At 32.5% G+C, this 16626-nt stretch overlaps 2 protein-coding genes across 2 annotated transcripts; both read left to right on the forward strand.

The window, feature by feature from the left end:
• Positions 1 to 1608, forward strand: LOC101216316. The gene has a single exon (XM_004141866.3). It carries the CDS (start codon positions 140 to 142, stop codon positions 1319 to 1321), a length of 1182 nt encoding a protein of 393 aa, XP_004141914.1. The 5' UTR covers positions 1 to 139; the 3' UTR covers positions 1322 to 1608.
• Positions 1609 to 10707: 9099 nt separating this feature from the next.
• On the forward strand, positions 10708 to 13921 carry LOC101216077. The gene is made up of 4 exons (XM_004141865.3): positions 10708 to 11570; positions 11929 to 12289; positions 13088 to 13169; positions 13424 to 13921. The coding sequence occupies exons 1-4, from the start codon at positions 11012 to 11014 to the stop codon at positions 13625 to 13627; spliced, it is 1206 nt and encodes a 401-aa protein (XP_004141913.1). The 5' UTR covers positions 10708 to 11011; the 3' UTR covers positions 13628 to 13921.
• Positions 13922 to 16626: the final 2705 nt, after the last annotated feature.

Consider the following 16626-nt stretch of genomic DNA (forward strand, 5'->3'; position numbering starts at 1 on the left):
TCTACCTCTATAAGTACCTCTACTTCACCTTCCTTCTTTTTCCGAATTCTTCCCTTCACTTCTACACACCCTTCCTCAACACTTCCTTCTTTTTCTCCTTCTATTTATCACTGCTCTATCCCTTTCCTTCTCGCCTCCAATGGTGGACGTCGACCGCAGGATGGCCGGTCTCAATCCGGCCCACATCGCTGGACTCCGCCGCCTCTCCGCTCGTGCCGCTGCTGTCACTCCTTCTCACCCCTCACGCGCCGGTCTTCTCTCCTTCTCTTCTCTCGCTGACAACGTCATCACCCATTTGCGCAACACCGGCGTAGAGGTTCAAACCGGTCTCTCCATCGCCGACTTCGCCCGAGCTGAGGCCGAGTTTGGCTTCGTTTTCCCTCCGGATCTCCGAGCCGTACTCTCTGCTGGTTTACCCATCGGTCCTGGCTTCCCCGATTGGCGTTCTTCCGGGGCCAGACAACATCTTAGAGCCACGCTCGATCTTCCAATTGCGGCTATTAGTTTTCAAATCGCCAAGAATACGTTCTGGTCAAAGTCTTGGGGTCCAAGGCCCTTAGACCCTGAAAAGGCCTTACGGGTCGCTAGAAACGCTCTGAAGAGAGCGCCTCTTTTGATTCCCCTCTTCAATCATTGCTACATTCCCTGCAACCCTTCTCTGGCGGGGAACCCAATCTTCTCCGTTGATGAGAATCGGATCTCCTTCTCTGGTTTGGATCTATCCGATTTCTTCGAGCGGGAATTCCTTTTTCGGAGCTCCCAATCCGATGCCCACCATCTTAAAAAGCAAAGGTCCATCAGTGAAAAATCTGCTGGGTCTTCCTCTAACTTCTCTCGACGGAGCCTGGACACGGGAGCAAGAACGCCGAGGTGGGTGGAGTTTTGGAGCGACGCCGTGGTGGACCGGCGGCGCAGAAACTCGTCGTCGTCGTCGTCTTCATCGCCGGACAGAGTAATCGAGATGCCGAGGTCGGGAATACCGAAATGGGTAAACGAATACATAGAAGAAATAGGATCGACTTTAAGAGAAGGAGGATGGAGTGAAACGGACATCACAGAGATAGTACAGGTGTCAGCCTCGGGATTCTTCGAAGGAGCGGCGATGGTATTAGTGGACAACCAAGCGGTTCTGGACGCGTTGCTTCTAAAAACAGATCGGTTTTCGGACGTTCTCCGGAAAGCCGGATGGAGCTCGGAAGAAGTGTCGTACGCACTGGGGTTTGATCATCGAGCCGAAAGGGAACGAAAACCGGCAAAGAAGCTATCCCCAGAACTAGTGGAAAGAATCGGGAAACTGGCGGAGTCGGTTACTCGGTCATAGTACGGGCATCACATCTCCCCAGATTCCTCAGTTTGCTTTCTTTTTTAAAATTTCAAGGGTCTTGGGTATGCCATATTTTTCTGCCCTCCAGTCATTACTATTTTTTTTTTTTTTTATATTAAACATATATATATATATATTATAAATATAAATGATGGTATTTGAGGAAAAAAGTGAAGAAGAATCAAAGGGTCCAATTTATAGGAGATCCCGTTTCATGTATGTATTTACGAATAATGATGATGATGATAAATAAGAAAAGTAGAAATTTTGAATTGTTTTGTGAATTTGAATCCAGCTCATTTATATTTGTGTGTAATGGAAAAAATAGAGAGAGGGTGGTGGTAGCTGAACTGTATCAGGTCAGGTATGTAAAGGAAGCTCCAACGCACGTGTGGGGAAATTATTTTATTTTTTTAATCATGATTAAAAATAAAATAAATAAATAAAGACGTTAGGGAATTGGTCCCACCGCTATCTCCCTCCCATCCAATTCGAAAGAGAAATAGAAGCAAAGAAAAGAAAAAGAAAAAGGTATTAGGAGTAAGGTGTAAGGATTGGGAGACGGGGGGCGTGGCATGGGACACCAAATCAATGATATTCCATGCAACCAAAACGGAAATTAAAACCAAAAATATAATTCTTATATTTTGGATTTTGTGTTTTAGTTTTTTCACCTTACATAATTGTGTATTTGGGGGAGAAACTCTAATATATTTATTGGCTTACCAATACCAACATCCCACTTCTTACTGCAACATCAGATGTATTGAGAATTGGAAAAAAAAAAGAAGAAGAAAAAAGCTGCCTCTGATTATATTTATTGGCATGCGGTGTGTGTATATTAGTTTTATCAACTTACATAAATATTTTAATATTCTTTCAGAATATTAAAGTTTCCTGCCTACATTTTAATTACTGCTAAATTTCTCTCATTTTCCTACGTACTAGGGGACATCACCATCTTAACTTTATTTATTTATTTTTTCTCTCTCTCTCTCTCCATTTCATTTGTGAAAATAATTGATCACCTCAAACAAATTAATTATATCTATTAACTTTACTTTCTGGTATAAATTAGCTTTTAGTAGTTATTTCTTTTTATTGTTTTATTCTCTTAATTGTAATTTAATTTTGGTTGAGTTGTATGGTGGATATTTTTTTTAAATTTAGTTACTTTGAATAAAAGTCTTGATAGAATTAAACAAACTTTAGTCACCTTCCTAATCTTTGCAAGTGTTGTAATCAACCTTTATGTTAAGATGTTATTTTTCTTCGAATATAATATTAGCATCTTCCATTTCATAATTAATTTACATGACTTATCCACGTATTTCAAAACTTTTATTTATTCGTACAATGTGAATTTAGGTAAACACTGATATTTACGTTAAGTTAAAACGGATCCAACTCATTTAGTATGTAGTATTATTAATAACTAGAAAGTTTGATTTCAAATCTCGACTTCTATCGTGTCAAATATATATCTTGAGTTCTATTAATGCATTGAATTATTGGTGTTTATTACAATATTTGGGTATTAATTTTAGCACGATTGATATTAATACAAAACAAATATCACCTAAGTCACCTTGAAAAAGTAATAACGTAAAATTATACGGTCGTAAAAGAAAATGGAAAGGAGAATTATTTGTTCTTTTCTTTCAAAGAATGGGAAGCGTTTACAAAGTAAGAGAAAATTAAATTAGTTGCTGAAAATTACTTCATTATTTTTTAAAGTGGTCCAAAATATGAACAATTTCTAAGAATTGGACCATTGAATTAATTGAATTATTGAGTTATATTCTACAAATTATTGAATAACAACAATTAAATATGACAAAATATAATGGATCTCGAAGGCGAATTACAACATTTACAGATTATCATATCCTTAATTTTTAAATGCTAAATACCCCATAAGCAATAAAAAGAACCCAAAATGTAAAGTGTTACAGCTTGTTTTACATGTATTATTAATATATAATGAACATAGGACATTAAATAGAATTGAAGTAAATATTAAATGACATTTGTGGCTAAAAAAAGTAGTAGTCAAATGAAGTACAATATGGATGGAATGGTTTTATGAAATTATAGAAAAGTTTTAAATACTTCAATTTGAAAGAGGGAAATTATATTACTGTGACACACACATATTCATCATTCACAATTAAAAGCTAGCTCAACATGGAATTGAACAAAGAAGATAAGAAGCTAAAGTAATAGTTATGTTATACCCGACAGAGAAAGATAGTTCTAGTTCTAGTTGTAGATGAAGCTAAGGAATTTTGTCCATCTTGTTCCAAAAGCTTTTCCCCAAATTATTAATACACATAGACCTAGGGCACACCATTTAAAAGAAGCAATTATTCAAAATTAAATGTGGCCGGAACGACGACGTCCTCAACAATTCAACAGTATGAAACACCATCTGCTTTTGCGGAGGAGCCATTGATTTTCCGGCCACGTGGGTTGGAGTATTTAAAGTTTCCTCTTTTAAGTTACTTTTCCATTTGAGAATATGGCATTATTTAAATTACTATTCGATCTGTTACCCCCCACATATATATATTATATGGTTAAACAGAGAAAAACTTTGTTTAATATTTTAGGCAGGTGGGTCTAATAATAATAATAATAATAAAAGAAAAAAAAAAGATATGGGGGTGGGTTTCATTTATTAGAACAAAAAAAAAAAAAAGTCGGGTGTTTTTACAAGTAGATAAGCTTGGAGGCCATTTCAAAAGCGAATTGAAACAGTTGTGGATCATTATTTTGCCACCTCCAAATTCATATTAACTTCCTATATTCCTTCCCCCTTTCATAAATAGTCAACTTATTATTAATCTTTTCTAATTATCATTATATATATATATCGTTTATTTTAATCCATAATTCAATTATCATTTCCATGCATTGCAAAGAAAATAGCCTTTGGCTGGCAGGTGGGTCTGGTCTATACTGATCAGTCTAGATGGTTGTGGTCATGATTGGACGATGGATTAATCACATTCCACTATTATTATTATTATTATTATTTATTAATCAGTTAATTAATTAGTCTTAATTAAATGGAGGAGGTTAATTATAATTAAAAATGAGTAAGGAAGTTGCATTTAATATTCCAACGGTCGTTTCCCAATTTCCACCACTTGACCTGACCGTTACCACCACCGCCCTCTAACTCCACGTGATCGCAACTGTCCTCTTTACATTAAATGCAGTGAAGGATGAAGATGCCTACAAATTTTATATTACTATTTATTTTAATTATAAACTTTAAAACTTCAACGTTATTAAATTTATTTCTCATTTTTTAAAATGGTACTTCGTACTTTGGTACTCCTACCTTACTCATAATTTGAATTCAAATACATTCATAACTCTCAACAATGTTAGATACATTAGACCTTCAATCCCTTCTTCAAAATCCTTTAATTTTTAAACTTCCCTCCATAACTTCTCTCTTCCAATCTCCCAACTTCAAAAACTAAAATATATCTCAATTATCTTTCTTCTTATATATCTATACTACTTAAACTTTGATTGTCGCTCTTATAAACGCTATCAAATTTTTAGTATGAATGTTAAAATACTTTAAATTTGATATATTATGTTTCAAATGGCCCATTCTCAATTGAATTTGCATGCATTTTTGTTATTTGCAGTTTTACAATTTTAGCTTTGTGCAGACTGTCATCATTTTTTAGAGACATTTGTTGGTATGTATTTTGTTATTATTTTCTTTATAATATTAAAACTGTTTTCTCCTTTTGTTCCGTGTGTATTACAAGGAAAACAGATAAAAAAAATTTATGATGATTTTCTATTACTTTACATTTTATGTGGATGGTTGATTTCTAAACCAAAATATAGAAAATTAAAACATTTAAAACAAGATCGATTAAATTGAAAAAGAAAATGATATTCAAAGGATGTAGAATTGAAGGAATCCCAACAAAATTTAGTTTGATAAGATGGAAGGGTAAGGAATGTGTGGGAGAATGAAAGAAGAAGAGTATAGGTGATTGGTGATTGGTGATTGGTGATTGGTGATTGGTGATTGGTGATTGGAGAATGGAGAATGGAGGGGACATGGTATGGCCCAATGGGCCTATGAGGCCGGCGCTAAGGTACTCTTCTGATCCAGATCAAGTTTGTCTTGTTAGGTCAGATCCAAGGAACAGTTTTAGGTTAGTCCGTGTTTCAGATTTAGCTTCAAATCCTTCGTATCACACTTTAGGGCACACGAAAAGACATTCACTTTATATCAAAATATTACATATATTCAATCCCTACTCCTACTCTTCTTCTATCTAATCCTATTAATGCAATTTTAACTTGTATTATTATTTTTCAATAAAGTATATAATTACACAGAAAATCAAACTTGATCCACCACCCAATATATGGAGTAGGTTAACATATGGAAACCTAATTTTAATATGATATTCTTTTTCCTAATCTTAGAAATTGGTTCGAGACACAACTATATAAATTAATTCATGTCTATTTAGAAATAATATTAAGTGTAGGGGAGCAAGAGCAACGTGTATTATCTTGTTAAGTGGGATGTCCCTACAAGCCAGCATGCGTATTTTCGGATTATTATGAGTATTGCACGTACAAATGGTTAATTATAGAGGATCATGTTTCATAATAAATGAACAATTGTTTTCTTAAGGGGGTATGCTTATTGATGAATGCTTTTTCATTAAACAAAGGTATTAGTTGGAAATTGGAATTGTCGGATGTTGTTGTAGGGAAAAGATGTGTTTAGGAAATTTAATATTATTGTCATACTAACTAATATTAAAAGGTAAATTACAGATCAACATGTATGCACCAATAATTATAATTCGAGAAGGAATTGGGCCACATCTTACACTCTGTAGAATGCATTGGATCGGGGCCCAATTTACAAGCAAGCTTCCTCTTTTTCCTTTTCTTTTTTTCATATATAAATAAGTGTTTTTCTAGTAAGCACTTGCATGGCTTAAAGTTGATTCAACGAACTTGTATAAAGACACAAGCATAAGTATAAGATTTGTTAAACTGTTTTGAATTTATTATCCAATACTTCTCACTATCAAATATGAAAGTTTCACTATAATGTTATTTAAGATTTTGGTCATAGAGTTTAGAAGAGTTCACTAAATAAACTCTCTAATATGATATCATTAAGTCATTTATGTTTTTGCTGACGAGGGCAATTAACACAAACCATTTTATTCTTTTGTTTTTTTTAATATTTCTTTGATGGTCGATTTCTTAGCAGGAGTGAGCAAAAAGTATTGGACTCTAATATTAGTGAAACAAAGAGGATAAAAGAAGAAAAATGTTTGGGAAAGAATGGATAATGTAAAAAGTTGTGTTATTTAATGCTTTATATAAATGATTGAAAAAAAAAAAAGTTAGGTTAATTAAAAAGGTAGAGATGTAAAGGCGTAAGAAAAGGTAAGAAAAATATAAAAGTTGGGAGAGAGTGTGTGGGGAAAATAAGTAAATATATAATGATAATGGAGTAAATTAGGGGTATTGGGAAGGAGCATTGGCATTTGGAAGGGTGGGGGGATGTTTTGATAGAATTGAATGAAACAATAATTGAAGGTCATATGATTTTTGTTGCTTAGAGAGAACAGAGAGTAGACATTGCACATGTACTTAACACCCTTTCACAGGGGATGCATCTATCTCTCCTATCTTCTTCTTGGATCTTATGTCCTCCTTCTGTCTTCCCCTCCAAAAACCACATTACTTTATTTACTTTTTCTTTTCAAAAATTATATATTCAAAATATATTATTAATATTGTATACGCGGGTTTGTGTTAATTTTTGTAAGTACAATAATTAAAAGTTGGAGGATTAGAACCTTCCAACACAAGGGTGAGAAATCACCATGATTATCACAAACTGACTATGATAACATGTTTAAATTGTAACTTTCAAAACATACTCTATGTTTAATTTTTAACAGAACAGACGAAAAAATTGAAAAGAATCCTTTAGTTGTCATAAGAAAAAAGGGTCCTGGATTGTATAGTAGTAGTTGTATCTACTAATGTTTGGTATATATAACATGAACTAAAAATAGTTATCATTTAATATCCATGATTAAATGTTAAAGATAAAATTTGTATGATTATGTAAGTATGAGAATCTATTTAAATATTTATATCAATTTTTATACTCAAATTCTAACAAAATTTAGAACGTAGATACAACTACTACTGTTTTTAATTTTTAAAATATTAGATTTCAATTTTGAAGAGGTATTTAAAAGTACTTTAAAAAAATTATAGAAGTAATGTTAATAAACTTAATAGTTGTCACTTGAAAAATAAATTTTAAGAATTAAATATATATTTAATGTTCATGTTCTACCACTTTAAATAGATCTTAAAATAGACATTTTTAAATATAGTGCAATTAACTAAAATATAGCAAAATTTTAAATTTTATTAATGATATATATAGTCTATATGTATTTTTTATAGTCATTATTGTAAATATTTTCAATAATTTTCTATTTTAACATCTAAATATATTTTGAAAGGAAATTAACTTGAATCAATAAAATAAACTTATGAAAAAGGCAACAAAATGGAAAGTTTGTAATTGATATTAGATCAGAGAAATGGATGGATAAAGAAGTCCAAAATGACCAAAGAACAACAACATGGAAAGTTGTTTGTTGAAACAAAAACTAATGAAGTAGAATAGTTTAGTTGGAGATCACCTTCCAATAATTATGCTCTTCTCTTTGAGTTTTAACACATATCAGTTTCAATAGGCTAGGTGTCCTGATTATGATGTATTTGAGTATTGTAGTCAGTTGCTTAGATTTTTTTTGTATTTATAGATGTGGGCTTATATACTACTACTAAACAAATGCCCACGGACCACGCTCTTTTTTATTTAAGTTTATTCGGATTGTTTTTGTTCAAAATTTGTCTTACACAACTATTGGGAGTTTTTGCCTTTGTTTTTGGACCAGCTAGTTCATGTTAAAAAGGACTATTATTTACCAAGCATATATATATATATTCCATGATACATTTACCTGCTCAAAAATATTCTTGTAGGTAAAATACACAACATGTTGATGGAGATTGATGATAGTATATGTTGTGTGGTCATGTCAACTCTAACTCTACTACTTTATGTCTTCAACTTTGCACATGCAACGTAACTTCACATTCTTTTTAAAATTTCTACCGTTTTTTCTTTTGAAAATTTCATGCTTCATTTTACTCAATTGTAAAATTTAAACCTTTTATTTTATTTTTAGAACACTGTTTTATATAAGTGTACTGATGAAGTGCTAAAATTAATAAGAAGTCACGATGTACAAAAAAACAACAGTAATAAAGAAAAAAAACAGAATCTGTGAACTGTGTAAGACTAAGAGAAGTAGAAACAAAAATATAAAAATTGTAGCGACTATTTAATCACAATTAAAATGAACTAAAAATGTGTAGTTTGTAAGGTTTGATAAAAACAAAAGGGAAAAAGAAAAAAAGAATAGTGTCCTCGAGTAATGCAGTGCAACTGCAAGGCATATTGTGGAAGAAAGGAGCAAAGGCATGTGAAGGAAGCAATCCAAATTCCAAAGCCATATTTGAAGGTTCTTTCACTTGTGTTTAATAATTGATTTTATTTATATTATTTGCACCGAAAGCATTTACCAGAGGCAGAAAACAAAAAACAAAAATCTTTATTATTTGTATCAATTGGGATCTTCCACTTTATCCAAAGTTCAATGACCCATTGTTGTCTTTTTCCTTTACCCAGAACCAGAACTTAGAACCACCTTCTAAATTGACTTAGTTCTAACCATTTGTACATTACCCCTCTCCACAACTTTCAACACCTAACAATTTATTAATATAATAAAATAAAATGATAGTGGCCTCTGATCCTAAAACAACATTTGGAAAATTGATATATCCAAACTTCATACTATTTTCTGAACAATAACAACATGATTATTGGTCGTCCTTGATTACTTCATGCAGTACACATTTTATCATACTATACTCAAAATGTACTAATTAAATACATGTTAATTATTCATCATGATTTTAGTATGAATGAAATTAAAGAGAAGAATGTCTCCACAACACTCTATATATAGGTGTATTCTCTCCATTTCTTACACTTCTTGTAAGACAGAAAATTTTCAAAAATTTTTCCAGATAAGTAATAATGCGTTGCTACATCCACAAAGGGAGAAGAAGAAAATAAGATAAATAGTTATTCAATCTTGAAATATTAATTAATCTAAATTAACAACTAAACAAATATTAAAATAGAATATACTAGTTAACCTATCTATATATTTCTCTATTACCAAGATAGAATACAAAAGACCATGTGCGCACCTAAAGATTAGAAGGTTTTTATATGACATTTTGAGAAAAGTCATTTGTAGTGTAATGGTATCCCATATTTATTGTAGAGGAAGTTCAGGGTGACGAAAGAGATTAACCATTAAAAGTAGTTAAGGTCATCCCAGAAAAGAAAAAAACCACTTCATGCAGAATGAGGGTGAGAAAGTGAGTGAAAGCTAGAGGAGAAATGGGAAAAACAACAAGGCCAGTACTTACTTTGTTATTTTTCAACCACAAATCACAAACATCTATTTTAGTCCTTACACTTCAAAAAAAAAAAAGAAAAAAGAAACTCACAACTCATTATTGAAATCTTTAAATTTTTTATACCAAACACATAAATATAATTAACTGTCTCCCAAACTACCACCATTTGTTTTTATTTTTATTTTCAAACTAGATTTTGAAACAAAGCATCAAAAGGTTGAGTATAATGAAAAATAAATAAAATAGAATTGATATATTAGTGTTAAAATTGATGACAAAATAATAAACTAAAGGACATAAAATAAGAACAATTCTTCGGAAAACAAACTTCAAATATTTATGCAAAATTTAATTAATAATTAGAGTTAAGTTAAGGAGGGATGCCAAAATAAATTTGTAGGTTATTTGTGACAAACACCTCCAAAAAAGTAAAAGCAGAAGGAAACAAAAAGGTACCACAATCTACTTTATCTTCTTAAAATCATAAAATAACACAAAATTGCTACCAAACAAATAGTTGATTGAAACTGAACATTAGAAATCATCAACCCATGTCTTAAAACTTACCTAAAGCCTAGAAAGAAAGAAAGACCATCTATCCATCAATCCATCAATCCCTTCCGTCAGCCAAAAGACGAACGACATAAGAATTCAAAAAATAAATAATCTCCACATTGGTTGAAGTGCTTTTCAAGATTCCCATCATCTTCACTGCGTAATTCGTCGACTTACATACATTCTCATTTATAATAAAATCTGATGTGATTCTCAATTTGGCCCTGTCCTTCTTTGTTGACCCTTTATTCCAAATCCTCTAATACACTCCATTTTTTAGTAAGCTAACCAAATGGAAACAAAGCTATAGCTATGCTCCCACGCTGCTGTACCTTCTACCTAGCCTCCCGTCAAAAGGAAATAAATTGTAAAAAAGAAAAATAAGTTTCCAATCACTCTCACCGATCATAGCTGTATTGGACAAAAATGGACGGAAGAACAGTGTCAAAAGCAAAATTCTCTGGATAGGGACGTAGGCAAAAAGCAAAATCAAAACACCTTTCTTACTCTTACTGTGTCGTACTGTTCATAATGAAGGAAAGAAGTTGCAGTTCTTCCCACAATTTCAGTGCGTTTCCAAGCCCTGGAGTCCCAAATTACTGGGAAATCAATGTCATGAACCAAAGGGGTTGCAGCTCTGAGAGAATACCTCAGCCTAATAGTAACTCTCGGCGGAGAAATGCTTCTGTCGCTGCCTTGACGCCTTTTTACGGTAGGACATTGCCCTCCAAATGGGAGGATGCTGAGCGATGGATTAGTAGCCCAGTTATGGGCAATGGGTTCAGCAGAAGTTTGCAGTCTCACCTACAGAGAAGACCCAAGTCTAAAAGTGGCCCCATTGGGTCGCCTGGAGTTTCTACTTACTCCAATTATTCACCTGCAATTCCAACGCCCGAGAATGGGGGTTTCGCCGCCACCAAATTAGGCTCTGCTCTTTCCACTGGAGTATTAGTGGCTGATGGGGTTTCCATCTGCTATGGCGGAACCATTGAAAGGGGACAATCTTACCCAGAGTACACCATTCAACGATTAGTATCAGCACCCAGATGGTCAAATATACTAAGCGAGTCGCCGCTGCCGAGCTTCCAAGGTATCCCTTTATTTCCGGGTAGTTTTGAAGCAATCTGTTTAGCTTTTGGCTGCATTGGAAGTCTATCGTCTTAGTATTAAATGATGCTCATGTTGGCTATTTGCATTAATTGTTTATGTTAATTAAAGTACAGTATAGTTTCTATGCGACAGTAATTGAGTTGAAAATCAAGTCTCTCTAGCTTTCATATTTGCTTGTATCACATTAATATTAGATTGTTAGGTTGGAATTGAGCTGTCTCTTCATCTTCATTCTGAAAGAGCTGAACATTGGAGATCTATTTTGTTGGGATATTGAAGATGGTTAGAAATTGTTGGTTCTCAAGATGTTCTTTGTGACACTTGTATCATATCTACAGATGAAAAACTTGGTTGTTCCGAAGAGACAATGGATTCAACTGTTGTTTCACAAAGAAATATGGCAACCCAAATGAGCAGTGAAGATTTCACTCCTTCATCTCCTCAAGGGAATGGTTCGATTTCTTCTTCATCCCCTCCTTCAACACATCAATCTATGGTTGGAAAAGAGAGCGACCATTTTTCTAAACAAGAGGTGAGAGATGTTGAGGTAGATAAGGGTGCTATGATGCAGAGATCCAAAGGACATAAACTCAGATTGAACGAGGAAAACTTTCCACACCATGGAAACTTGGATGAAAACGTTGTGGAAGCTGGAGCTTCGACTCTGGATATTGCAGAGGCAGCTATTCAGGTTTCCAAGTATGTGTTCTTTTGTTCTTATTTCAATGCATAGAATTTAACTTTGAAGTTTTAATTTCGTTGGGTTGTTCTTGAACTTAACTAAATGGTAAAATTAATACTCTTCATTATCTGAGTTGGCATTGGTTCATAGGGATTTTTGCATACAAGTGTGGTCTACCTTTTTGAATACTAGTTTTGTAGTTGTGTTGCTCATTTATCTTGCTTGTTTTTTCGAGTGTTTTGGTGTTTGAGCCAGTTGTTATTTGTTTAATTCCCAGACTAAGGATGGTTGTTTTTGTTGTTGGATTTAGCCATTCTATACTTGGGCTTAGTTGTTCTGTTGGTTGGATTTTAAGTGATTTTTATTGCTTAGTTTATCTATTAGCACTTTTCTAAGTTGGTTTTGAAAGAAGAAATTGATTTCACCAATAATTCAAGTTCAGGATTCAATTCGATAGAACTGAAGCTTTCAATCTAACTCAACTAAGTACATGAATACAAAAACAAACGAACATACAATCTTTTACTTTAGTTCTCTCTAGCATATTATAAATCAATGCCAATCACAGGGTTCATACTTCCAACTTTGCTTGATCTTGATCTCTCTTCCTTTTTAGATTGTATCTGCATACCTAAAAGAATTTAAGCTTCCTATGACTTGTAAAATCAGTTATCTACCGAACATCCTTGAACTGGAATGCCTGGGTTTTTTGCTTAGGAAATAATTCTGTCTGACAACAAAATCCAGTCTTATCTATCATACAATCTCTTGACAGAGTAAAAAAAAGTTTCCACAACTCTAATTGTAATGTTTAGGTTGCAGAGAGAAGAGGCCAAGATAATGGCATGGGAGAATTTGCAGAAGGCGAAAGCTGAAGCTGCAATTCGCAAACTCGAGGTTAGGCCTGCTTTTAGCTCATGTGCAACTTTCACTCTGTTTTATTGGGAAAACATGGAGAGAAAACATAGAGAAATGCTAGAATGTTATAAGAAGTTGCTTCCTCTATTGGTGGATTTTTTTCCCCCAACATTGCATTTGAATTCAAAACAATAGTGTTGTCATGGATGCTGGTCTTGGTCAAATTAGATTGGGAATGTACTAGAACTAGAAGAAGCTATGTGGTTCACTGATGATGAGGCTTGTTGATTCAGATGAAACTTGAAAGAGCAAGATCGTCATCAATGGATAAGATATTGAAGAAGCTGAGGAAAGCACAGATGAAAGCACACAAAATGAGGAGCTCACCTGCAGGCGATCGAAACCAGAGAGTTCGTAACACTAACAACTTTCTCCCATTTCACAAGCACGTGTGGATTGGTTCTCTCAAGCGTTGGTTCATCTGCCATGCTTCCTGATTTCTCAGGGTAGCATCCGATGGTTTCGTCTTAGAAATTTACAGTAGCTTAGTTTGGCCAGTTCTGCGTCATTGTAGCACTTGTTCTAGAAGAAATAATAGTGGCTGGATTATGGCTGTTAAATATTGATGTACCTCATGTTTTGAATTGCCACCCAATGTGATATCAGATTGTAGAAAATGGGTTACTGTCCAGCCATGGCTGAGACATGCCATACAAATGAATCACTCGTCTCGGAGTTGAATTGATAATAATTATAGAGAAGTAATAGAAATCTACAATAAACCTCTCAAATTATTGGCCACCCAATCCAACTCTCCTAAATTATCCAAACATCCCATTAGCCTGTTGTAGACTTAACAAACTAACAAACTAAGTCTCATCCCTCTCATTTATTTGTCATAAAATCAATGGGTTGATGTAAGAAAATCAAAAGAAAGAGACAAAAATTTGGCAATAGACAATATGGACATTGGTGCATTGGATCATTGGTCCTTTCCATCTGGCTAAACCACTAGGCCTAAAAACGTAATTTAGCATATAATTAAAGTGTCTACAATTTAGCATGACTCAATAAGATCTTATTTGATCTTCCAAAGGTATGAAATGTAGATAAAATTTTTGGTTCATACATCATAAAAGAAAAAAGAATTACATTTCAAATAATCTACAAATAATCATCCACGTTCGTATATATAATTAGCTGACTTGATTATTAAAAACTATAGCGTCTAGTTGATTGTTTATTATATTTTAATTTTAAGCTAAATAACATTGTATAAATGTAAGTCGGAGAAATTTGATTTGGATCTCTAAAACACATATTTTTTTAGTTTTATATCTTTGAGTTGGGATCCACACGACTTTAATAATATAATTCAATCATAAGATTATCTTGAAGATAAGGTTTTTTATTATTATTATTATTTATTTATTTATCCAAAATAAAATAAAGGAAAACGATAATCTTTGCTTAGTTGTTTATATATATATATGACATATCATAGGGATTGATATATCCCTTTTTATAGTTATGGCTTCGTCATTATTGCTTACTATTCTGTTTTTGGTATCTTTGGTGGACCATCCGCCATTAATCATTGTTGAAGTTTTCTATCTACAAACTATGAAGCTAATTAATATTAAGAAATGAATCAACTTACATTATCATTTTACTTTTACATAATCTTAAAATATGATAAATTCAAATTTCAAACTAATATTCTACTAAAATCTTTGATTGAAACTAATTTAAATCAATTTTTCTATACCTATAAATCGAGAAAACCTTTAATTATCTATATTGGGCTGAAATGAAAAAAAATGAAGCAAATATATAACAAAGACCAACGTGTGATCCAAAGGAGACATTATAAAATGAGTTTAACATTCTCATTCTTCTTCCAAATATGCCGCATACATCCCAAAAAATTTAATTTTTTTTCATGTAAGTGACTAGTGATGCAACAACTAAAATACTCAATTTTCATAAAAGTTTTGTAAGAATAAATTAATAAATAAGTATTAAATAGTTAAATAACTCTCACCCCATGGCTAGCCTAGTCTATGAACCCTTCTTGCAACTAAACTCATACTAGTAGAGTTAGCTAAGCACCTATATCCTATATCGGTAACCAAGAAGAGAACACAAACCAGTGAACCACAAAGGAAACGCGAACCCAATAGGATAGAATACGGAACACAACAACTTGGTCACATCATTTCAACCAATTAACCAACTATAAATTTCAATTCAATTTCATGTTAAATCCACTTACAACCTTTAACTCAGTGTCATACTAAAACCAGTCAAATACCATAAACCAATATACTATAATCCATAAACACACAACAATAGTTGAACATGTTCATGCCATTTGATTTTCGCGTGGCCCAAATAGTAAGGTCACTTACCTCAGCTAACACCAATACATAAACAACAACCACGAAAATCAGCAACCAAAATCACAACTAGAACTTATGTAATTGATTCCAAAACTTAAATAAAAAATTCGAACAAAATCTACAATCATCACCAACTTCCACAAACCAAAATTAATGGATTATCCAAGTAACCCAAAACCAACCAACTTTAATTCACAATAAACTTTTTAAACTATAAAAAAATTCCTCAAATCTATACTAAGCATAACAGAATATTAACCACCAAAACTCGAACTAAGGTGAAGGGTTGTAAATATCAACAAAAACCACAAACTCAACCAAATAAGCTAATAAAATGACTTTACAAATCTAAGATTAATTTTTGTCCTATCATACTATGACTTTACGACCTATGGTTTGGAGTTATTTTCAAATAGTCAAAAGCTATTATATCGTATTTTGAAATGTTATTTATTGTTATTGAATATTATGGAAATAAGTTTTAAATAATAGATTCATTCCATACAATTTTAAATATACACATATATTCATGTTGTTTTTTTAAAAAGTTATAATTTTTTATTTTCAATTTTAATTTTCAAAATTAAGATATATTTTTCTTAGAATGCATTATATCTACACGGTATGTAATTTGATCAATATTTGTTTCACCATCAATAATTTTGGTTGACATTTTTAGCAATTTTATACCTTCCAAATATGCACTATATTTATTCCACCATCAATCATTTAACATACATGTGGCAATTTTAACAATTTTATGCATCCCAAATATGCAGTATATTTGTTCCACCATCAATTAGCAAATTTTACTTTTGTCACATCAGACACCTCTTCCTTGAAAGATCCTTTACGACTCTCTAACATACACATATATCTACTATGTACCAGTTGATTTCCAAATAGCTAGAAGTTAATTGCTTGAAAATGCCAAAATGGTTTTTTTAAATATTTGGTAGAATTTATTGTTATTAAATATTATTCAAATAAGTTTTAAATAATATATCCATTTCATACAATTTTAAAAATAGTTGTACTAGCTTTCAAGATTATGATAGGATCATAAGTGGCTTTTGAATATACTTTTCAATTTT

This window comes from Cucumis sativus, chromosome 6, assembly GCF_000004075.3.
Source record: "Cucumis sativus cultivar 9930 chromosome 6, Cucumber_9930_V3, whole genome shotgun sequence".
NCBI lineage: Eukaryota > Viridiplantae > Streptophyta > Magnoliopsida > Cucurbitales > Cucurbitaceae > Cucumis > Cucumis sativus.

Coding starts and splice junctions, on each gene's coding strand:
- LOC101216316 (XM_004141866.3), top strand. CDS start 140: ATGGTGGACGTCGACCGCAGGATGGCCGGTCTCAATCCGGCCCACATC.
- LOC101216077 (XM_004141865.3), top strand. CDS start 11,012: ATGAAGGAAAGAAGTTGCAGTTCTTCCCACAATTTCAGTGCGTTTCCA. Junction 11,571..11,928: donor GCCGCTGCCGAGCTTCCAAG/GTATCCCTTTAT, acceptor TCATATCTACAG/ATGAAAAACTTGGTTGTTCC. Junction 13,170..13,423: donor CTGCAATTCGCAAACTCGAG/GTTAGGCCTGCT, acceptor TTGTTGATTCAG/ATGAAACTTGAAAGAGCAAG.